At 43.5% G+C, this 24,623-nt stretch overlaps 1 protein-coding gene across 4 annotated transcripts in view; it reads right to left on the bottom strand.

Moving 5' to 3' along the window:
- Positions 1 to 24,623, bottom strand: part of AGAP1 (ArfGAP with GTPase domain, ankyrin repeat and PH domain 1) — a 1,166,515-nt gene that overhangs the window by 655,828 nt on the left and 486,064 nt on the right. For all 4 annotated transcript variants that reach the window (XM_078681380.1, XM_078681378.1, XM_078681379.1 and 1 more), the window contains exon 3: positions 9,055 to 9,142. In XM_078681380.1, the coding sequence (XP_078537506.1) occupies positions 9,055 to 9,142 (88 nt within the window). The remainder of the gene's footprint in view (positions 1 to 9,054; positions 9,143 to 24,623) is intronic.

A 24,623-nucleotide genomic window follows, 5' to 3' on the forward strand; every position in this document is an offset into this window, starting at 1 on the left:
GGAGTGAAATATACAGAGTGGTTTGTATTCAGTAGTGAAACGTATAGAATGTTAAGTAGAGTAACTATAATTATAACGGTGTGAGATTAAATGTAGAAATGTTGGAATATATGTGAAAACCTCATGTTCTCATGTTAAAAAGAGTCATGTCCAAATTAAATGTAACTTTGGATTCCAGTATTATGTGTAGGCCTTAGGGCAATTCACAGCAAACCTGAACGTGCTGCTAAAGTAATGTGAGATAAAGTTGACATGGTTCTTTCAAAATGTACTATTGAACTTAGGGTTAAAAGTATATGCTTTATAGATGTGTTATTTTAGAAACGTATGCTAGTTAAGAATGTTTGCTGTTTAAATCAAGTTAACGTTTTAAGAGTGCAGGAACCTGCTGCATGTAAATCAAGTAGGCCAGAACAGATAATGTCATGTAGTTTAAATCGTCATGTGCTCGTTAGAGGAGAGGTCGTGAGGTGTCCAGTATGGAGCTCTGAGAGTGTTTTATGACCTAAGATATGGTGAAGTCTGGAATTTGAGGCCCACTGCAGGACGAGCTGTATGCAGGTGCGAGGGTCCTAATCAGCTCGAATGAAAGGGACTTTGTTCAGTGGCGCCTTGCGCAGGCCTGTAGGAGTTTCCAGGAATTTCAGGGGGTATCAGCGCACGGAAGAAGGAGCCTGGGAACCAAGGTCAACTATAACGAGGGTCTTCAAGAGTACCATCATGGAGTTTGCCGCGGAAAGATGTACCACGTGAGGGGCGTCCCAAGGGGCGTTTCTATTGGAAATGTGATTTGGTATTAGGGAAAGTGACCCGGGAGGAGAGCAGAGCAGATGATTTTGGGAGCCTAAGGAAGCGGATGGGTAGGCAGATAGGCTGATCAGGAGAGACCCATTATCAGAGAAGAGACAAAGAGAAGTGCGTGATCTTCTTAGGAAATCACCACGGCTGACACCTAGAGGGTAAAGATCTTGTTAAGTAGGGATGTCATTTAGTGTAGTGTAGGGACAGACTAACCTTAATTTTCTTTTCTGTAATGACTTTGAGGTTGCAACTTGTATCCATTTTGGCAACCCTGATGGTTTTCGAACTTGTACTGATTATTCTGTTTTTCAGACTCAGACTATTCAAAAAGTTCATGTTCATAGTGATACCGATCTACCTCTTGAATCTCATTTTGAGAAGTTTGTATCTTCAGTTATCTTTGACTTTATATTAAATCTTTAAAACTTAATTTTGGTCAGTGGTCATTTAGAGTGGTGTAAGTTCTTAAATTGATTGTTTACTGCGAGATTACCTTTTACTCAAGACAGGTACCAACGATTCAGTCGACAGGAAATGGGATTTGGTAAGATAATTAGTAACCAGTAATCCCGCGTTAGCATTATTAAACGGGGAGTTAATTAAGTACCACTGACCTATTAAGTAGTAACACCTGTTAGTTACAGTGCTTCGAAACAAAAAAAACCGTTGTATTAAGTACTACCTAAAACTGTTTTTATTATAGTAACTTGGCGTTTAAAGTGCCGTTTAAAGTGCCATGCACAGAGAGTTCTGGGGCAAGGATACAGATTATCTGGATAACTCTCCTCAACTACTTTTAGATTGTCCACCAACAGAACTTCAAATAAGAAAAACATGCGGCCAAGTCCTTGGAACAAAGGACTCTACACGACTGAACACTACGAGAATAGACTTCACCTTTCTCACCTTCAGAAAACGGATTAAAAACAGGGTATTAAGTCAAATTTCAGAAGGGTTACTTCTCAGATGCAGAAGAAACTGGGTCAAAAATAAAAAGAAGCGAAGGGGAAAAGTGTAAGGAAGTATGCTTACTAACAAAACAAAAGGAAAGCACAATAATGTAAAAAAGATGAGGGAAGGAGAAAGACAACCGTGGTACACACCACAGCTTAATTTGAGGCGCTGTTTGTAAGTAGGGCCACCAATACTCATGTTCGTCACTTGTTATTCCTCATCAGACTTTGATCCAGAGATGGAGAGAGGAAAACACACGAGAGAGAAAGGAGGAGGAAGAAAGAGACTGAAAAACCGTGACAAATTGAGTAAGCAGGGCCGAAAAAAACCTGCAAGAGTGGGATCAAGGGCAGGGACTGTTTTGGTGGTGGGTTAAAGAATCCTGTTGAGGTACCAAGACCACAACCACGACCACGCAGTCTCTGTATTCGGCACGCTGGCATTGAGTTGCACCAGACACAAGCTTCTGAGCAAATCTTTGGGCCCAGGTACTTATTCTTTTACAAATTAAGCACTGGTAACACTTAGTATCCAAAGAAAGCACAGAAGGAAAAAAGTAAACATTGTGAAGTAACATTTGAAGTAACACACTTTAAAAATCGAACTCGTGAGGTATTTTCGAAACTGAAGTCCAAGGATGTGTCAATCAAAAGTATTTTAGCCAAACTCACCACAGACACAAAGCTCCGGCACCCTCCCAACTCATGTGATTCCAGTAACTATGCAGACATCCCTAAGGGCCTCTCACCTAAATCCCACGCCAACAAACATTTCTACCTTAATTTTTCTATCACATATACTCTAGTGCCAACCAAGTAACGACGTGGTATATTTATTTTCCCACGTGCATGAGCATTCTCAAGTGCCCAGAAGGCGCCATGGCAACAGATTAAAAGATATAAATGAAAGCAATTAAAAAAAATATCATCAGCTTCGAATTACTTCGTATTTTAATTAAATACACACCCAGAAAATAGAAAAATCACTGATTTATTGGACAATTTTTAAATCAGTGACGTTAGATTTGGGGAAATCAAAGCAAAATAAAAATAACATAGGATGATCAAACGTGTGCCAAGCAAGAACTGTTCACCGCTGGCTTCTACTCTCATTGAGGATGTCGATGCAACACGGCAGTCCCCTTTTTGAGCATATTTGGTGCTAGAAACGCATTCACTGTGCCGGATCTCTATCCTGAAAATGTCTACTGCGAAGGCGCATTGATACAGCAAATCACCTCCTCCTGCCCATATCAGCGCCTGCCTGGCTCTAGAACTGCACAGACACTGCCTGGCCTCCCATTATGAGCCTGCCTGAAGCTCGAGTTGCCCAGACAACACACGCTTGTTGGCAAGGAGGCGACTCCTTTATAAGGCAATGCTAACAAGGATGTCGGTGCCAGGGGGATGGGGAGGGGATGGATGGTGCACCGAGAGCCACCCAGTGTCAGTCTGGAATTAAAACAATAGAAGACAGGATCTATGTGCAGAGACCATGTGCTAGGTAAACTCTAGAGGAACGAGAGGCAACATGATACTGCAGTGGAAATAACTACCAAGTGCCAAGAGATAAACCGCATACTGGACTGAACAAGCATTTGCAATGCAATAGGTCTCGCATTTGCGAGCGTTTAAGCTATTGGCACTGCAAATGACAATGCCTTTTATTAATGTGTTTTTAAAAGCAATACATATATAAAAATGCATTTTTATTTCTAAGGCCAATAGCTCTATCACTTGCAAATGTAAATGAAAGACCACTTTAATGGTGGCTGCTACCCTTTTTTTTTTTTTAGACGCTGCTCGCCGTATTCAGGTTACAGTGAGCAGAGTTAAAGAGAGGGGTGTGGTAACAAAGTGAAAGTGCATAAGGGGTGCTTTCACCCAAAGGGGGAAAAATAATGAACAAAGCTTCCGTAGGGTGGGCGCTAAAGTGAAAGCAGTCTGCGCTTTTAATTATATAAATAAATAAGCGTGGCCCTAAAGTGAAAGAGGCCTGCGCTGTAAATTGAATACTTAAATAAGCCTGGCGGCTAAAGTGAAAGGGGCCACGCAGTAAGTTAAATAATTAAATAAGTGTGGCCACTATAGTTAAAGCAGATCGGACTGTAATTTAAATACACTACTATAATATATAATATAAAAGCGTGCAGCGTGCTGCGATGTTGTGGGTGAAGCACGCCAGCAGGGGAAGATGATTAAATAAAATGGTGCTCTCTGACTACATAAAGCAGACCGTGTAATACCACAAGTAAAAAGGCCAGCTGTTATGGGAGGTTACAAATGCAGACAAGATGGGACCAAGGAGGGACTACTGAGCCTATTCACGAATGAAAAGCAACTATTTTGCAAAGACAGTATCAGAAGCCAATTGAAAAGATGGGTGGAAAATGGGCGGAGCTTCTATGCCATACCTCAATACAGCATGCCTCGCAGAGCAGCTCATGCGTTGCCCAGGCTCGACCTAAAAATGACATACCCGGACAAGACTTAGGTGTGCAACTAGCAATGCCTGCACAATACTGAAGGGTGACTGCACCATAAAAGGGCCAATTATCAATAGCAAGAAGAACGACAGGTAACCAGAAATTTTACGAGAAATGAAACTTGTTATACATGTAGATTATTGACAGGTTAAACACTAATTGCTATTACCGTTAAGTGAAGTTTAATTTCAGCACCTTTTGCAGAGGTCGAAAATTATCGTGTGTCCACGTGCAGGCTGCAAATTACATATTAACACACAACAAACATGACTGGATATACAAGGAAGCCCTTACTCAGTAATAGTACGTTAGGCCTTTCCAAGCACAGAACCTGCAGGTCACACAGGAGAGACAGTACTTGCAGTACAGAATGGGTGTCCAGACACAGGACAGGCACTCAACCTCCTATAAAGGTTTTGTGCTTGAATATTGTCTGATTACCAATAATGTGCACAGATATCCATCCAGTCGACACCACTTTTTATCTGCCCTAGTATGTTTGGATGACCAGTGTAATCTGCTAGTTTTGTACATGACCTCCCAGTCGTAGTTGGCGTTACTGTGTTCAAATACACCGAGTTTACACAGCAGTACCAGTGGAGTAGACTTGGAAGTGCCTGAAGGTCAGGCAACGTATTCATCCACAGCACCAGCAGAGAAGACCCTTGCAGCCACGCAAATACAGTACTGGCAACAAGACTGAACCTCTAGGCGCTGTACTAGCTGCTTACATTGTGTATTTGGGCCCAGTACCGGCACATTAGACTGTGTATTTAAGCAGGGCTGCAGAAGTCTGTGTACTACAGCATACTACCAGCAAAAGAAAACGCTACCTGCCCGCACCCAAAACGGACTGATTATACTGGGTATGAACAGGGACACTGGAATTATGCAGCAATGAAGGACGAAATTACCAGAGAGAGTTAACTCAATTATGTGGTATACTTTAGAACATTCAGTGGCAGTATTATCTCACGGTCTGTCATTCTAACACACATTAATACTGTCTGGGCAAACATTTCAACTCAGTACTGCTTTAAAACATGAATTCCTCAATCGACAACTAAAACACGGGCAGTTAACCCCAGGAAAGGGTCCGCCACTCCGCAGGGCCATGTGTAGTGCTTCTTTCAAAACAACTTTTGGTCCTTTCAACTTGGAACATTTTCTTTTTAAATCTGCAAACTATGCAGCAGATGGTTAATTATATGGCAAGTGTGGCAAATCTATGATTATGGCGAAAATGGTGCAGAATCCCATAATTTTGATGGCCCGGTTATACCCAACATAGATTACCAGCAAAGGAGACCGTGGATTCAAGCGCGGTAAATGCACCCAGCGCTGGTGTCCATGCACATTAATGCCAGATGAGACAATTTATCATTTACTGCAGGAGTATCTGGGAGGCATTTCAGGTCACCCATGACTCCGTAAAAGGAGTAAAGGGATAAAGTTATGAGCATCCAATTCAAACATTTTTTTCTATGAGGCCCTTAGGAACTCTACAGCATTATGGGCTGACATACATCCATTCAATCAATCAATCGAAGGGTTCTTCAACCCCAATCAAAGGCAGACAATAGCGGATAGTGATGGTTTCGCAGTGGAGGTGTTTCATTCTTGGCTATTCTGACCAGTTTGTTTTACCTGCAGCCGCGGTGGGAATGGTGCCTTCAGAGCCCTTCAGGTCTCCGCCTCACATGCCACCACGAAGCAACCTGGGATGGGGTGACGGATTACAGAAGACACAAGGTGCAACTAGTCTACCACTACCACTACACCAGGGCGCAGACAGACAGAGTGAGGGTGGATGGATGGAGGCTAGAGTTAAATGGTGAAGCATGAGACACAGAAGAAAAGTGGAAAACTCTCCGATGGAGAAGTGGAGCCTCCTCAGCCCCTGAAGCGCCGGGCGGAGAGAAGGAAGCGTTACCTGCATCGATATCTGCAAAGAATGGAAGAGCCAGTGAGGGAAGGAAGGAACCAGAGATTCAAAGACGGACTGAAACAGTCATGGCACACACACAAGAGCAGACAAAGCATGAAGCAACAAGAAGAGAGCTCATTCATGGCTTCTCTTGGTATACTATTAGACACATTGACACTGCTGAGCACTGATGGACGACTCTCACTAAGGGGGACTGATATCACCCCAACCTGAAAATGTGGGCGTGTACGAGACTAATGGATATTATTAATGACTAGAACTGTCCAAAACATCTGGAGCTGGTAGTTTTGTTCACCATACTTTGATAAGAAGTTTAAGTTGGGGGAGAAGTGTAGGTTAATAAAGTTCCTGCAAATGAAACTGGTCACATTTGTTATTCACTGTTTCTAGGAATTGGTACCTGGAAGCTCAGGTTTGAATGGGCAAAGAGCAAAAAATACCATTGCAAAAAATAGGGACTATAGGCTACTTTCTATCGTGGAGGCCACCTGCAGACAGGGCGAGGTTCTATCTGGGGAGGCTGGGATCTACCTGGGGTACTCCATCAGCTGAAGTGCCGTACATTGTACTTCAAGCCCAGGGGCTTGCGCCTAAAGATAGTGACTAGTAGCTGAAGTGGACTGGAATCACAAGTGGTACGAAGCATGCCGGCGACCGACAAGCACAGACATGCTGGTCTAGACTGATTAACTGTATCAAATGTGAATGGAGCACTGAAACACACGACTCACAAAACACTGCAGCAGCAAGAAATACTGGCAATCCCCCAATGTGCAGAGAGTCTGTACATTTGTCTACAGGTATCTGAGATTCTAGTGTTGGGAACTTCACTTTGAACGACTACCCTGCATTTCTTTTCTTGTTAATTTTTTTAACTGATTGACGTATAGCTAAGTGTACTAGACACCCACTTAGCAAGCACTGCAAAGTAAGGTTTCCTCTCCAAACTGTAGAAAACTCTCCTTTCTGAGGGGAAGCCACTGACAAGTCAACACCGTGTCCAACATCAGGCAACTGTGCTTGGCATTCACCAAAAGGATTGGGGTTAGCTAAAGCTGGACAGATTCAGCCCAAGTTAGATTCCAGGCGAGGTCTGGGTTTAAGCTAAAATCTGACAGGAGAGGCCCATAGTTAATACAATGAATACCCCTGTCCGCCTTTGTTACCGGAAGACTATGTACAAAGAGAAGCATCCCTCAAACATTCATACACTTGTTATCCAATGTTCAATGCCCACAGTGAAGAAAAATGGGAAGCACAAACGAGCACTGCTGCCACAGTACATTATCCTCTGCTCTGGGATCAATCCGTAAACAGAGAAACGTCCTGCTTTGACCAACGACTTTGAGTAGACCCGTGCGACTTGTGGGAAGCCATGGTTTGCACCAGCTGAGAGGCTGTTATAACCCTCTTCCTTCACATTACGGTAGGAAAGACTAACAGCACACAGCCATCCACGCATGGTGGTGATGACAGCACCTTCCAACACCAGAGCTGCTACCGAAAAAGCAAGGTGAAATCTGGGTGGATATGTATGTCAGAGAAAGCAGGGTGCATATGAGAATAATCAGGGTACTGTATAACACCATTAATAAAACACAAGTAGCACCCACTGCAGAGTAAACGGGGACCCTAGCAGTGTGATCGCTGTGAGAGCAACAAGATCAATGCCAGATTGTTGTCACTGCATAGGGAACAATCAATACCAGATTGATCACTGCATGAGAAAACCAAACACAATGATCAATGCATGAAGAACATGATCAATAATACAAAGGAAATAACAGATTATTGATCACTGCATATGTGTGTGAGATAAATAAGATATTACTGATCACTGAATAGATTAGGTCACTGTTTATTATTTTTGGCCTATTTTTCGGAGAGATGTATCTAGGTTACTTTTGGGTACTATATTAGAAAAATCAACAAAATATTATTGATTACTGCACATGGAAAGGGAGAAAGCCAAAATATTGGTAACTTCAACAGAGCAGTGATCATTTGCAAACAGTTGCAATAGAGATCAATAAATTGCTTTTTTTTTTTTAAACAAAAACATTTGCAACTATCTGAATGAATACTGCTAAGAAGCGACCAATACGAAGAATCTGAGAAGGACCGTTAACAGATAAATATTTTTGCACCACAATGGAATTGTTCTCTTTTATCAAAATGAAGTATTCACTTTGTAAATAATTTTAGTCACTTTTGAGCTTGGAGGAGGATTCTGAACTGCGGGAGAATCCACGTGTTTGCAGCTATTCTCTGACTCCCCATCCACAACATCTTTACTTTGATTGGGAAAGTATAGATATTTCTTGTCCAAGAAGGGTAGCTTCTTGACACAAGGGACAGCACTAATGTTACTGAGCAGTGAATTTATATTATTTAATGGGAGAGTACTGGCACTCTCGTGAAGGAAGAAGGTTCAGTAAATCTGCTCACACTCATTTTGTTTCAATTCCTGCCTTGTTGAAGGACCGGGCACTTTACTACCAGCACATGGACATGGATGAAGACCCACTGGTTGAAGGGATAGAAAGGAATCCACAGGGCTTTCCAATGAAAAACATTCAATAGCCTTCTCATGCCTCCTAGAGAAGCGAGATTTCTGGGCTCTCTCATCGAATGCCACAGTGAGCCTCAAGTCAATGGGCAGAGTTGCATTCGGCTAATACCATCTGATGTTAGATAAAGGTTATTTCTGGTTAAGCACACACTGTAGCAGTAGTAACCACAACACGCTCTGTTTTTGAATGTACAGTCTTTCTAGCAAAGATATAAAGACAGTGATTAGCTCCTGTCGTGGTTTAAATAACCAATCTGGAAAACAAGACCTCGCTGGCAACTGGTTTTGACCTACCTTCCGGGGATTCCTCCTGAACGTAGGTGCCTGTTAGATACCGGTGAACAAGGGCCGACTTGCCACTGGCTAAATTGCCCACAATGCCCTACAACAAAATAGAGAAAAAGAAATTATGAACATCTATCAGCAGTAAAGACGAAGCAGTCGCCTGATTAACCTCTGACCCTATGACGGAGCAGGACAGCTCCCACTACTGCTCCAATGCCCTGTCACTCGAATCTCTGGGGCCTGAACATTTACTTCTCAGTATGGTCACTGCACACACTTTCATAACATTTACCTAATTTAATATCCACTACTGTAGAAGATCAAGAGCCATTACTGGAAAAATTAACTCACTGTGTGCAGTCGACATTATTCTTTATTTTTCTCATGGTGTCTCTGTTGGTAGAAGTCTCACACATACACGCTTTACTTTGGGTTAACCTCCACAAATATAAAAGTCCTCTAACACAACATCTCAGCCCACACTTAGATACGGTGCTCTAATTTATATAATGCCCTGGAAGGTAAGGATAATGTTACTTACCCAGTTAGCATCTGTTCTAGGCATGTAGATCTGTAGATTCACATGCTTTACATACTCCTGTCATCTAGTGTTGGGTCCGGAAGTTTGCAAGTTGTTTTTCTTCGAAGAAGTCTTTCCTAGTCACAAGGTAAGGTGACTCGTGCGCATGGTCATCGACTTCATTGTTAGATTGTTTTCCCGCAAGAGGGTGAGAATGGAGTAAGTGTAGTATAGAGATGTCCATGCGTATAAATTTATAATGAAAAACTGCAAAAACTACAGGTACCCGGGGAGGCGGGTGGGCGCATGTGAATCTACAGCTCTACATGCCAAGAACAGATGCTTACTGGTTAAGTAACATTATCCGTCTGAGGCATGTGTGCTGTAGATACACATGCCTTGCATTGACTATAAAGCAGTATCCTCCCAAAGCGGTGGCTAACCTGTAGATGTTGCAGTTGTTTGGAACACTGCTTAGCCTACATTAGCCTGTTGTCGTGCTAACACATCTACACTATAGTGGTTGGTAATGTGTGTGGTATAGACCATTGAGCTGAGTTACATATGTCAGCTAGAGGGATGTTACCTAAAAAGGCCACAGAAGCCCCTATTCTGCTAGTGGAATGCGCTCTAGGGGGTATAGTCAAAGTCCTTTTGGCTTTAGCATAGCATGTTTGAATGCATTTAACAGTCCATCTCGCCATACCAGATTTGGAGATAGGATTGCCTTTATGAGGTGGAGCAAATGCTACAAACAGTTGTTTTGTGGAAGTCCTTTGTCCTATCAATGTAGTACAATAAAGCTATTTTAACGTCAAGTGTGTGAAGAGCGTGTTCGGCTACGGAATCCGGTTGAAGAAAGAAAACTGGTAACTCAACCGGTTGGTTTATATGGAAAGCAGAAACCACTTTGAGAAGGAATTTGGGGTTGGTACGGAAAACTATCCTGTCTTTGTGTAGCTGAAAGAAAGGCTCTTCTAGCGTTAATGCCTGTGACTCACCAACTACCCTCAGTGATGTGATAGCAATGAGGAAAGCCACTTTCCATGAGAGGAACTGTAAAGGGCATTTGTGTAATGGTTCAAAAGTTGGATCCATGGGTCTTGTGAGGACAATGTTGAGATTCCACAATGGAGCCGGAGGAATCCTTGGTGGTATTACCCTTTTTAAACCTTCCATGAAGGCCTGTATTGCTGGAACTCTGAATAGTGACAGATGCTGCCTATTTTCTAAGTATGCAGCTACAGCTGCAAGGTGCAATCGAATAGACGTGTAAGCCAGTACTGTTCACTGTAACTGTAACAAATAATGTTTTATATAGAAGCATCTAAAGGATTAATTTTGCTGTTATTGCAATATACATCAAATCTTTTCCATTTTACAGCATAGCAAGCTCTGTTGGTAGGTTTTCTTGCTTCTTTTAGAATATTCCTACAGTCTGGTGGTAAATTTAAGTAACCAAACTCAATGACTTCAGGAGCCAGATCGCGAAAGTCAGTTCCTTGGGTTTCGGATGTCTGGAGTTCAGGTGCAGTTTTTGATGTGCAACTAGTGACAGCTCCAACAGTGTGGTGTACCATGGTTGGCGAGCCCATGTGGGAGCGACCAGAATTAGTGTGAAAGATGTTTGCCTGAGCTTCCGAACCCCCCATGGAATGATAGGGAGAGGCGGAAAAGGGTAGACAAATATTCCTGACCAGTTCATAAATAATAATAATAGCACTTGTAAAGCGCATGGTTACACCAACATGTGTGTCCCTGCGCTAAGGCAAAACTCTACAGGGAAAGAGGACAAAGTATACCTGGAACAGCCATGTTTCCAGTTTCTTCCGGAAGAGAGCCTCAGAAGATTCCGAGAGAAAGAGGAAGAGCAGTCCAATTTTTGGCTGCCAAATAGCTGAATGAGCGTGTCGCCATTCTAGCTTTTTGTACTTTAGGGACTTTGACCAGATAGGTCCCGGTTGATCGGAGATGGCATGTAGGATTAAACGGAGTGAGAAAGCCATGCAGATAACTCGGACCTCTGCCCTATAAGCTACGGTGACTAATGCATAAAGCTTTAAAAAGGACTCTTTTCGAAACCGGCAGCCAGTGCAGGTCGTCGAGAGCCTTCCCCGTAGAAGCTCTCCTGGGCAGCTTCAGAACTAGGCAGGCTGCCGTGTTCTTGATACATTGTAGCTATGAAGGCGTTTTTTTAGTTACTCCTAAGTAAAGAGCTTTTCCATAGTCCAGTTGAAATGTTACCAAGGTGTGGACCAGGGGTTTCCTAGAAGGGGTAGGAAGAACTTTCAGGTTTTTCGTAACATTCCCAGAATTCCGAAGCACTTCCCTGCCTCCTTAAGGGTCTGTGCCTGAAGCGACAGATTGGAGTTCAACCACATTCCTAGGGTTTTTAACCAGTTTACTTGGAGTAGGAGTAGGGGCCAATATCTGTGGCCACCATGCTGATGATCAAATGGAGGGGGATTTCCCCAACACCAAAATCTCCGTTTTACTGCCATTCATTCTGAGGCAGTTGTTTGTCATCCAGGAGGCCATGTTCTTCAAGCAGGAGGAGAACTTCATGGCTCCTTCGTCAGAGGTGTGTGATAGTGACACCACCAATTGTGTGTCGTTTTCATATGACACAATGGTGATGCCCTGCTGTTCCACAATCTCTGCCAGGGGTGCAACAAACCGATAAAAAAAAGAATAGGGCTCAAAATGGAACCTGGAGGGACCCCTTGTGGCAGAGCTATGCTTTTGGAAATATGTGGACGTTGTGCCACATGGAAGCTCCTATCCTGCAAAAAGGAAGCCATCCATTCAAGTGCAACATTATCCATCATCATCATCCATAGGGCATTGCTCTTTGATCTTGGATGTGGGTATCTAGACCCGAAGTTTTGGTACTTGCGTTTTCGGCTGTGGAGAATAGGTCTATTTGTGGGAATCTCCACTGTTGGAAGTATGGAAGGAGAACTTGGGGGTGAAGTTCCCACTTATGAATTTGTCCCTTTCTTCTGCTGAGGAAATCAGCAATTTGACTATTTACTCCTGGAGATGTTCTTTCAAAAGATAAATCTTGTGATGGATCGCCCAATTCCAAATGGCTTGAGAGAGGCGTGACAGTTGGAGAGAGTGTCCCCCTCCCCTGTTTTTATACATAGTACATTGCCGTCATGTTGTCCATCCGAACTAGGACAGTTTTGGCTATGAGATGAGTCTGAAAAGCTTTTAGTGCTAGGAAGACATCTAAGAGTTCTAGATGGTTAATGTGTAGAGTTTTCTGCTTGCTGCTCCACATGCCTTGTATTGTGTAATCTTTTAGGTGAGCCCCCCAGCCTGTTAGAGAGGCGTCTGCTGTGAGCACGATCTGTGTAACAGGGTCGATAAAAGGCCGCCCTACTGATAAGTTTTTTGGGGCTCACCACTACAGAGAGCGATTTGTACAGCGGTCTACCAACGCTAGATCGGTAACAGACCCTGTGATTGATTCCATTGACGTGCTAAGGACTCTTGTAGAGGGCGCAAGTGAACACTTGCATGGGGTACAATTGCTATGCAAGACGCCATCATTCCCAGTAGTTGCATGAACACTCTGGTTGTTAATGGTTAATTGGTATGAAACTGTTGAATGGCAGCATAAATATTGTGTATTCTGGCTATATTGAGTGGCTCCTAGATAAGACTGCATCTGTGAGGGGTGCAGGTGAGACTTTTGTGCATTGATGGTGAAGCCCAGTAGATGAAGTAGATCTATTGTGATCTGTGTGTGCTGCAGATTGTTTTGGTGAGTGCTGACTTTGATGAGCCAGACGTCTAGGTAGGGGAAGACGTGAATTTGTTGTCTTCTGAGATGAGCAGCGACTACTGCCATACATTTGTTAAAAACTCTGGGCGCTGTAGTCACTCTGAGCATGAATTGGAACATGAAAATATGCGTCTTTCAAATCTAGAGGAGATCTAAAGTCTGCTGTACGTAAAAATGGGAGTACTTGCTGCAGTGTCACCATGTGAAAATACTCTGACAGTATGTAATGGTTTAGCTCTCTCAGATCTAGAATAGGTCTTAGGGAACCATGCTTCTTGGGGATGAGAAAGTAAAGAGAGTAAACCCCTGAGCCCTAGTACTATTTTGGAACTCGCTCTATTGCTCCTTTTAGTAAAAGGGACTGGACCTCTTGTTTTAACAAGTGTATGTGTTCTGGAGTTAACTTGTGAGAGCGAGGTGAAATATTTGGGTATAATCGGGTGTTGGGGGAAGCGTGGGCAAGTCACTGTTTGTTGGGGGTAGGAGAGTTACGGGGTGTGTTACGGGTACCTCTACCCTTGAAGTTGCTGCCTCTATAACCTCCTCGGAAAAAAACTCTGGAGGGAGAGGACTGGTTGTTACCTTTATAAGTGGAGGTATTTTGATCTGGGGATGTTGTCTTTGACCCTCCTATGTGGAAGGAGCTACGAAAGGAACCTCTGTTGCCGTCTGAAGTGCTCCCATAGATTTTGCGACTTCAGTGTCTTTTTTCATCTTTTCCAACGCCTGATCAACTTTGGGCCAAATAGGTGTTCTTTATCAAATGGTGTGGTAAGAATGGATTGTTGGACCTCAGGTTTAAACCCTGAAATCCTGAACCAAGCGTGTCTCCTAAGCAGGATGCTGGTGTTAATCTCTCTACCTGCGCTGTCTGCAGCATCTAGAGCACAACGCATAGAGGGATTAGAAATGAGATTACCCTCATTCACTAAGTCCTGTGCTTTAGCCTTATGCTCATCTGGGAGATATTGGAGCAATTGTTCCATTTCGTCCCAGTGTGCTCTATCATATCTGGCTACAAGGCCTTGGGTATTCGCAATTCGCTATTGGTTTGCTGCCTGAGCTGCAACGCGCTTGCCAGAAGCGTCAATTAGTTCGGACTCTTTGTTTGGCGGAGGAGCATCCCCTGATGTTTGACAATTTGCTCTTTTACAAGCATTTGATACGACTAGGGAATCTAATGGCACTTGTCCTTTGATAAAAAATGGGGTCTGTAGGCAAGGCCTTCTATTTTTTGTCCACTCTAGGTGTAAAGATTCAGGCTCCGACTGGATCTTGAAAAATCTCATCAGCATGTTGCATTATCTCCTTAAGCATTGGAAGGGATTGTGATGACCAGTGTGTAGTTGCCAATGTCTCAAACACTGTCTAGTGATTCTTTGTGGAGCTCTATCCCAAGGTAATGTGCAGCCCTGGCAATGAGATGGTTTGGCTGGGTAAAGGTCTGTGTCTGTATCACCTGTGGGATCCATTGTGTAATCTGTCCATGGGTCTGTTGGAATATTCATCCCCTCATCATCTGTATCATCATTGGTATGATGAGATTGAGGAGAATCTTGAGGTGTAATTTGCAAAGGATTCTGAGGTGGTGATGGCGGTGGAGACAATAGTATATGAAAAGGACGAGTAGCTACAAACTCTCTTCGAGGGGATTTTGTAAGTGTCCTCTTCTTGAAGCTTGCGTTTCTGAGGTGGCTTTACGTAAATATGGCCAGTGTCAGGGTTAATATGCAACCTCTTTGGTTTCAGATTGGGTGAAATAGTGTCCAATTTTAGATCCGAAGGGTTCTCTGTGTTTTGGCGCAGAAGTTTTAGGTGCCGACTTTTTCGCTGCCGATGGAGGATAGCCTTTCCACACAGAAGATTTTGGCTCCGAAGGCTGCTTGGCTTTCGGCATGGAGGATTTTGGCTCCGAGCCGGACTTGTGCTTGGAACCGGAGGCTTTCGTCTCTGGGGAGGACTTTTGTCGACTCAGTGCCACGCCGGAACGCTTGAGTAGTAGCTTCGGTGCCAAGGCATCAGAAATGTTGCATAGGTGCCGGCCTTGGACAGGAGGCAGAGGTGGTGCCGAAGCCTTGTGGTTTTCTTTAGTTTGTAGGGGGAAGGGGTCTATGGTACTCACGTTACCTTGTCCCTGTGGCAGTTCTTTGGCGTCGCGATCTATCTCGAGCTCTGAGCCCCAAGTCTTGTTTGGAAAAGGCTGCCTCTTCCTCTGCCGTTGATGCCTCAATGTCTTCTTGGCCGGAGTCTCCACCAAAGATGCCTGGCATGTCTTCGATGCTTTGAAGCTGATCTCATGACGTCGAGCTGGACAATCGCGAAGAGTCTCTTTCGATCGGAACGATCTGCAAGTGTGGCAGTCTTCTTCCTTGTGCTCCGGAGAGAAGCACAAGTTGCACACCTTGTGTGAGTCAGTGCGCGGATACTTCGCGTGGCACTGAGGACAGAATTTAAACAGAGTCTGATCCATCGATGGAGAGCTGACTGGGCGCGGTTAGGCCTCGAAGGCAGTCCACGAAGCATTCCGATCGAAAGTTGATTCTGATGTCTAAACAATACGCAGAGAAGTGGAAAAAGCGTAGTGTAGAGAGGATTGCGCGTCGAAGGGAACCTGAAGAACGGTTTCGAACCGGAGTGCAGCAATACACGTACGCACCAGATAATGGAAAAATTGAGTCGATGACCATGCACTCTCGCACCGAAAGGAGGAGTCACCTTACCTCGTGACTAGGAAAGAATTCTTTGAAGAAAAACAACTTGCAAACATCCGGACCCAACACTAGATGACAGGAGTATACAAAGCATGTGTATCTACAGCACACATGCCTCGAACACACCTTTCTCTGCACTCTCTCCTATACATTACTCTGTGTGTATGCATTAACACTCACTGGTGATACACCATACTGTGTGCACTTTTTCTACAAGAAAGCCAATTTAGGATGCTGACACCATCTCACTACACATTACGCAAAGGTCTCAACTTAGGCCTCACTTTCAACCAACAGTTCCTCTTACCAATGTTAGCATGGAGATCAAAGTACCTAGGGTCTTTGGCCTACCTCACAGAGCTACGCTCAAGCCAGTCTATTTAAGAACTATACTAGCATATGAGCTCCCTTCCCACAAAGTATCACCAATGATTCTTCTGCATCTTGAGAGGTAAAACACAAAAACATGTTGCAGTAACTTCACAATTACTTAAGTCTATCACACATTGATAGCAAATGTGCAGCTTGTCTCCAAGGTAATGGAGGGTTTAACAATACAGTGGGGGCAAATGTATGTTGAAATCATGACCTGATGAGAGCTATACACTAAGTGATTCACCATACTGAAAGGAAATACACCTTTCTGTCTTCTATTGAATTGTGTACAAAAAACAGCTCTCTTGGTATTACAAAACACCACCAAATATGGATCACTTCTAGACCTCTACCAAACTCCCTGGAATGTAGGGAAATCATTGAATGTGGGCCTGGTTTATGCAAAGTGATTTAAAAGAAAAGAATTGTGCTTTCTGGTTGATGCAAAGTGATTTAAAGGAAAAGTTGTTTTAGTAAACATGCCTTTTGATGAGAGTATATAAATAAATACAAGGGAACCCAAAGGTCAGTAGAGATCAAGGGTATGAGACGGTTACTGTAACAATGGCCCCTAAGGGAAAATTTTGCAAAACAATACTCTGGTAACAAAAAATATAAAACCCCGGAATTATTACAATGAATATATAAATGACATTTTATTATCAACTTGAACAAATAAAATATGGAAAATGAACCCTTCCGAGGTCAACCTCATAAGTGTTAAAACCAAAGAAACAAAGAAAACAGGAACAAAACATCAGGTGACATTTAGTAATTTACGTCAAGGTCCCACTGAGTGAAACATACTCCTGGCATATTCCAGTCACCACCCTAGAGCCATTCATGACTCCTTCCTTATTCTCAATTCTTAAGGATCCACAGCAATTGTTTCTTCAAAGCAGATTTTTTTGGGGGAAGCAGAGACTTTGAAATCAAAAGTAATGCTTTGCACAATTTTTACTTGGGTACCTTTTTTAAGGAGAGTATGCACACTATAAGGTAATCCTGATTTGACAAATCCATCCACAGCCGAGTGGATGACTCTCGTCGGACACTTAAATGTCCACATTTGCTCCAGGATATCTACATTGTTATTATTAATTCTTCGAAAAGCAGGAGCCTTTTGAACAAGGCCTGGAAAACTAGCAAAGCCAAACCACTATTGCTGTTCACTGAAAGACTGCTTAAAAGTACAATCCTTCTGGGGCTGAGGATATACTGGATAATACACCTTGTACCTCATTTATGGAAAAAGGCATGTGCCATTGAGGCCAGCCACAGACATGCTTCAAAAGCACAAGGTCAACACCGAAGGAAATTGTGTTTTTATCGGCACGGAGCAACAGACCTGTGCACCACTACCATACAATATATACTGGAGGCTTTGGCTACATATAATGGATTTAAAAGTATACGAAGGATAGTAGGAAGCAGCAGCGGGATGTGGAACCACAGAGTAAACCATAGTTAAGTTCAGTGCTGAGGAAAACAAGAACCCAACTAAAATGCCTGCCAACAGTCTGGCTAAAAGAAATGACTGCATTGATAATCTATCCTCCTGCTCCCCCCACCTTACACCGATCACAAATTCAGCAGACTCTCACAGCATCACTGGTGTGAAATGCAGGGGCACTCTGTAGAAAGAGAACATCAGTACCTTGCCCCACCTAGCTATCTATTTGGTCACTCATTCTGAAAATTGTTGCAAATTTCTGCACATGTAGATCTCAGTGATCTCAATGCGATAATACAGAACTAGTCTGATAATCGGGAAGAACAAAAGTTACTTGCCTGTAATCTGTGGTTCTCCAGTAATGGTGAAAAGATGTAGATTTCAGCCAGCCTTGCCGCCGTAGTACTAAGGCGCCTGCTAGTTGCCTAAAGCCTGTAGATGCAACATCCACGGCCGAATCTATGATTTCAGCAGAGATACGTTCTCCTTCTTGCAGGATCTTTAATGCTTCCGATTTGAATTGCTCAGGCAACATGTCGATGTAGGGAGGGATGTCCAACCACATCTGTCCGTGTAACGGCCTAAAATGGACAGTGAATTAGCAGCACGGACAGTCGTCGCTGCCATGGTGGAAACCTTTCTTCCAATAGCGTCCAGTCGTCTGCCATCCCGATCCGGAGGAGCTGTAACCGGAAAGGAGGGGTTTCTCGCTCGTCGTTCTGCTGCTTGGGCAATAACGGAGTCAGCTTTTGGTTGACCTAGGAGGCATGCAGGCGAATTATCTGGTGCTTTATATTTTTTGTCGAGGCGGGGCAGGACCCCAGGAACAGAAGCAGGAGCTTTCATGACCTTCAATCTCTCTTGCCAAATGAAGTCAATGAATGGAATAGTCCCTACCTGCTTCCTCGGCTGATCCTTAAAGTCGTATCGGAAACACTCATCCTTCTTTGTTTCCATAGGCAGGAGGAACCTTTGTGTTGCCCTTTCCATAAGAAGATGAAAACCTCCGTTGTCAACTGGAGGAGAATCGATGGGAGCCGGAGTTAAAGGAGACTGAATTTGTATCTGGTAATCGTCCCACTCCATAAGAAGCGATCTGTTGTCCAATTCTCCTTTCTCCCTATCGTCGTCCGATGTGTGAGAATGATGAGAAGGCACCGGAAAAGGTGGTCTGGGTGACCTCAATGCAGAAGAGGAAGTTTGAGGGGCAGGTGTAGGTGGAATAGACTAAGCAGATTCAGATGGAGGGAAACGGCGGTAATAATCATCCAACATGAACTGTAGATTATTTAACAGAGCCAAAAGCATTTGAGCCGTAGGGATCGCATCTTGAGCTGGACCAACAGTCTCTGGGGAAGGATTATTATCCTTATCCTCCTCATGATATTTGATGAATAATTCTGAAGGGCTCCTGGCAGTGCGAAATCTGTCATCCTCTTCAGATTCCTCATCATCCTCCCCATAATCCAGCAACTGTTCAGGTAATTCTAAAGGTACCTTAGTGGGGGATTTATGAAGTGGAGAGAGGGCCTTCAATGAAGATCCACGCATGTGCAGCAAGGAAGATGCTGTTGTCAATGAAGGCAAGTGCGCAGACGGTGTAGAGGATGCTGTAGCCGTAGACGCTGACCAAACTTGCAACGCTGTGCATGAAGATAATTGTAGCGTCAACGAGGGAGCCGTCGACTGAGTCGTCGTCGAAGCTGGTGTCAATGAGGTAATAGTCGACGAGGCGGTCGTCGACGACGAGGCGGCCATCGACGACGAGGCGGCCATCGACGACGAGGCGGCCATCGACGACGAGGCAGCCGTCGACGAGGCGGCCGTCGACAAGACAATTCTAATCTTCGTCATCGAAGGGACGTCGATGAAAGATTTAATTTCCTTCGTCGATGAGATTGGCTTCACTGAGACGGATACCAGCGCGACGGCGATGATGCCGATGACATGATCATCTGTGGTCTCGGCGACGAGAAGGTGGCATTCGACGTTGTTGTAGCGTCGACAGTAATCTTCGTCGACGACGGAACCCGTTTCTGATGCAAATCCTTCTCAAACTCGCTTTGAAGCCACAGACTTCGCAGTTTTTCTTGGGGGCGTAGTAGGCAGAGGCTTACTTTTAGAAGGAGGAGGAACCTTTTTTGAGGTGGAAGGCAATTCAGAACCCTTTGAGGTGTGCTTTTTTCGACACCTAAGCCCCAGGAGAAGAGAAATCGTCCTCAGCAATCCTCTTCCTAGAGGACACAGTTGTGCCAGAGGCAACACTCCCCACATTAGATAAGGGGTTGTCTTGATCCTTAATCTTCTGTAGCCATAGAAGTAGACGTCCTCCTCTGTCTCTGAAGGTTTTTTGAGGGAAGGTCCTACAGATCTTGCAGGCTCACCTGGTGATCAGGATACAAGCAATAAATGCACTTCTTGTGGGGGTCCTCAGAAAACAGCCGGAGCTTCCCATAAGACTCTCAAAGTCGAAAGAGATTTCTTAGATGAAGACATCATGAAGTGAAGAATTCCTTAAGAAAATTGAAAAGTACTGAGCAGAGCTCAGGGAGACTCCCTGCACACCACATGCGGTAGAAAATCTGAGAGCCTGAGCCTCCGAGGAGAACATTCTGGAGGGTGCTGTCGCCTGATTGGCTGCAGTTTGAACTGTATACCTATGCTATGGTTATGTGCATAATTATTGCTTTTTTTATGTACCGTGAGACTCCCACTCCGACTACGGGGAATGATTCAGGCATGTAAATCTATGAAAGATACCCCAATACTGGGGAAACCATGATTCTGCAGCAGAAAACTATGAATGAAATAACTATTGCCCGTTTAGTAAAAAACATAGCATAATGAGAATTTCAAATTACGTAAAATAAGAGCTTGAACATGATAATATATCGTCCAGCAATAACACAATTTCAAATTAATTTAAATAACATTTATAGCAGTCAATAATTATTTTAAAATAGTCTGCAAAAAGCATTACTAAACTGATTTTTCTGGGCATTGCAAACCTGCCGTTTTACACATAAATAAAAAATATATTAATCAAGGGGTAGAACTGATCAGGGTTATTGGATAAAAATATCAGTCTTTCAATGGCACACTGCTTTGATGAACCTTAGCAAAATAGTTGGTAAAATGCATGTGCGGACAAACATATGCTTTTGCAATATTAATAACAGATCGATAAGCAACTATGGACCTCGATAAACTAAAAGCATGGTATAGGTGAGCTAGGGCATCAAAATGTATGCTCAGATAACCGTGACCAGCATTGTGTTGCAGGATCTCAACACTGATAAGTTTATGTTTTGTATTGTCTCTTTTCAACATACATGTTCAATTAAACAGATTTTAAAAAAAGTTAACAGCTAAAACACCCAGAAATATGATGAATATAGTCCACCCACATCACCGGCCATATTGTAAGTATCATTCAGTACAGTCCAGATACTGCTTTGAACACAAGCAGTATAAACAATAAGACCTTGTCTTTTATGAAAAGACTACCCTCAGATGAGAACTGAATATCATCTACTGGACAAACAATGCACTACTCAAATCTAGAAATCCTTTAGCCTTATTAGGCATTCACTGAAACAATTTCTTGGTTAAGCTGCTTAAATGCTCCCTTCTTTTGTGAATCTGTTGATATGTAAATTACTTGTTAGTAACTATTCTAATGTAAAGTGTTATGACACCCATTGGGCCTTATTCACTCTGTATAAAACCGCAAATGAATAAAATACATATAAATATTTTTTTTAAAGATGTGTAGACAATTAAAATACAGATCAGTATCCTTACATAAATTAATGTCCAATGTGCTTAAAGAAAATTCTATCTAGCATGAATGTTCTTTCATGCTCAACACGGAAAAGAGAGAAGTGCTAATTTTTGGGGCCAACACCTCCCTGTAGAATGACACCTGGTGGACCTCTGAAATTGGACCCACACCGATAGACCATGCCTGTAATCTTGGCACCATCCTGGACAGCAAACTCTTCATGAAACACTAGATCAACCCAGTCTTCTCTGCCTGCTTCTGCATCCTCAGCATGCTCCGAAAGATCTTCCAATGGCTCCCCTTCAACACCAGGAAAACCGTCAACCAAGCCTTAGTCAACAGTGGGTTGGAGTATTGCATAGCACTCTATGCAGGATTCACCACCTAACTTCTAAATAGACTCCAGACGATACAGAACTCAGCTGCCTAACTCAACCTCGACCTCCCCAAAGGTACCCACATCACACCCCCCCCCCACCTCAGGAACATCCACTGGCTCCCTATTCAGAAAAGATGTCAATTCAAGATGCTGACATGTCTACAAGGCCCTCCACGACCAAGGCCAGAATGCATCAACCACTGCCTGAACTCCCACCACCCTTCCAGACAACTGTGTTCCGCATACCTCGCACACACTCTTCACATTCGCCAAAGCAACAGTGAAGGAAGACCCATCTCCTACTTTACCGCCAAGTCCTGGAACGACCTCCTTTCACCTCAGAACAGCATCCCCCCTCCCAGAATTCAGAAAAGGACTCAAGACCTGGCTCTTTGACTGATCCCAGCAATAACCCAGCACTTGGATACACTTGTGGGTGATTAGCCGTTCTCTACAAATCCAAACTGATTGATTGATACTGGAGTGCCAGACAGCAGCATAGGAAGTGGGCTAAACTCCCTTTGACCGCCTGCTGGCAACAATACTTGTGTGGTGAACCCATGATTGCTTGTGCACACCAATATCAAGAAGCGCAGTCTCACATAACCGTTCTTGCCAGTGGCGATGACTCCATCAAATAGGGCTGGTTCACTCATGGACAGTGCCGCGCAGCTACTTATCTGAGCAGCTTCTTATTTAGACATATTGTATAGTCTAAATGACAATATTTTAAATGTCACTATTAAATTAGGATACTTTTAAACCTGTACAAAAGAAAATCTCTCTTTCCACGGCAGCAGCAGATTTAATGCTCCTAAGGCCTCAAGACAGACGAAGAGCACGTTTATCTGTGGTCATTCCAAAGCTCTGGTTCGCCCGTCATGGGACAGATGTTAATGATATTCTCTCGATTTCGCGACAGCGGCACTAAAAGTGTATCAGACGTGCATGTTGCACCACAGACTCTCTCAAAAGAGAAAGTTCCAGCCGGATTGAGACTGAATTGTTGAAGCTGGAAAACTGAATAATCTCCTGAGGAGATTACGCCGCCTGGTTTCAAGCCAATCAATGAGTTTGCCCAGAAAGGCAATCATCTCACCTGCACAAATAAAGCTTTAACGGCATCCAAGAGTGGCTTGACTGACGGGCCGGAAAGCTTGTTGACAAGACGCAATGAAGCCAATGTGAGTGAATCAGTGTTGGGTATTAAGGAGGCTTGGTGGCTGAAAAACGGGAAACTAGATCAGGCAATGAGGCTAAGGTCGGGAAGCAACTATGAGAAAGCAGAAGAAGAGAAAGGGACGTGGGTGTGTATTTATATAGAAAGTCAAAGTACAGGTGATATAAACTAGGGTCTGTGGCACAACCAGTTTGAAGAATATGTTCGATATCCGCATTAACGGCGCTGTTGAACACTCCTCTTTACTTAGCAACTCTTCAACTCCACTGGAAAGTGTAACAAAGTTCTGAAATTCAGCCCACAAATATGGTATTTTAGATTCTTACTGGGGTTGTGATAAAACCTACAATTTCGTCATTCGTTAATATCACTCCTTCTCTTCCCACACCCACACCCCCAAACACGTTCTGTGCTAGTCAGTTTCTTATTTCTAAAAGACGTTTTGGTACAGCTAGTAGGAGGGTGTCTATAACTCCTGATACTTGAGGTGACAGACTAAAAAACTTGGCCAAAGGCAGAGATTTTTAAAACTATACAATGCTAATAGGTCACCCAGAGACGGTGTCATTGGTACTATGGAGTAGTGTGATATAGAGTGGGGAGGGGTTTATGCCAATATCCTACTCTGCATTTTTTTAAATATCTTCCTGAAAGTTACTTGAGGTCGATTTTTTACCAAGTAGTCTCAGACGCCAGAGTTCACACAGGTGACTGCTGTGTGTGCACACCATCAGAGCTACAGGCACTGGAGGGGGGGGGATAGCTGAAGAACCCTCTGTTAAATGCCAAGGAAGTAACTACCCTCGTTCTGCTTCAGGAGAAAATTGTAGAGGTAATCTATTTTAAATGGAGAAGCCTTTTTAGTTAACCACAGAGATAAGAATTACTGACCCTTCCCTCGACATTACTAGGCCCTCTCTCCAACAGATCATGTATTAAAATAGGTTAATGAATGAATGACTCATGGTATGTATGATTGCAGTATTGTGATGCACCAACAAAGGTCCTGCAATGTGGACGAGGCTATACTCCTCCTGAAGCCACTAGCCGAATGCTGTAGGATCACAAAAGAGGAGATGTGCAGCCAGCCTTACAGCTCGAATAATGTACCTGCCAGACCAGGCTAGTCCTCTCCCCCCACCCCCACTTTAAAATGGAACTCATACAAATGCCTACTTTGCCAAGAGACAGATCACCAAAAACTGTCAAAAAAAGTCACTTGATTATTGCAAGTTGGACCTAAGGTCCTATCCATCTTTCTTGAACAGAATATATACTAATGTCCTACATCCATAATATGGAGATCTACGCCCCTGAAGATTTGCATAGAAAAGAAAAGAGCTTCTTGAATGTTCCAATTACATGTTGCCAAATTCCTCCAGC

Source organism: Lissotriton helveticus, chromosome 3_1 (assembly GCF_964261635.1).
Source record: "Lissotriton helveticus chromosome 3_1, aLisHel1.1, whole genome shotgun sequence".
NCBI classification, from domain to species: domain Eukaryota; kingdom Metazoa; phylum Chordata; class Amphibia; order Caudata; family Salamandridae; genus Lissotriton; species Lissotriton helveticus.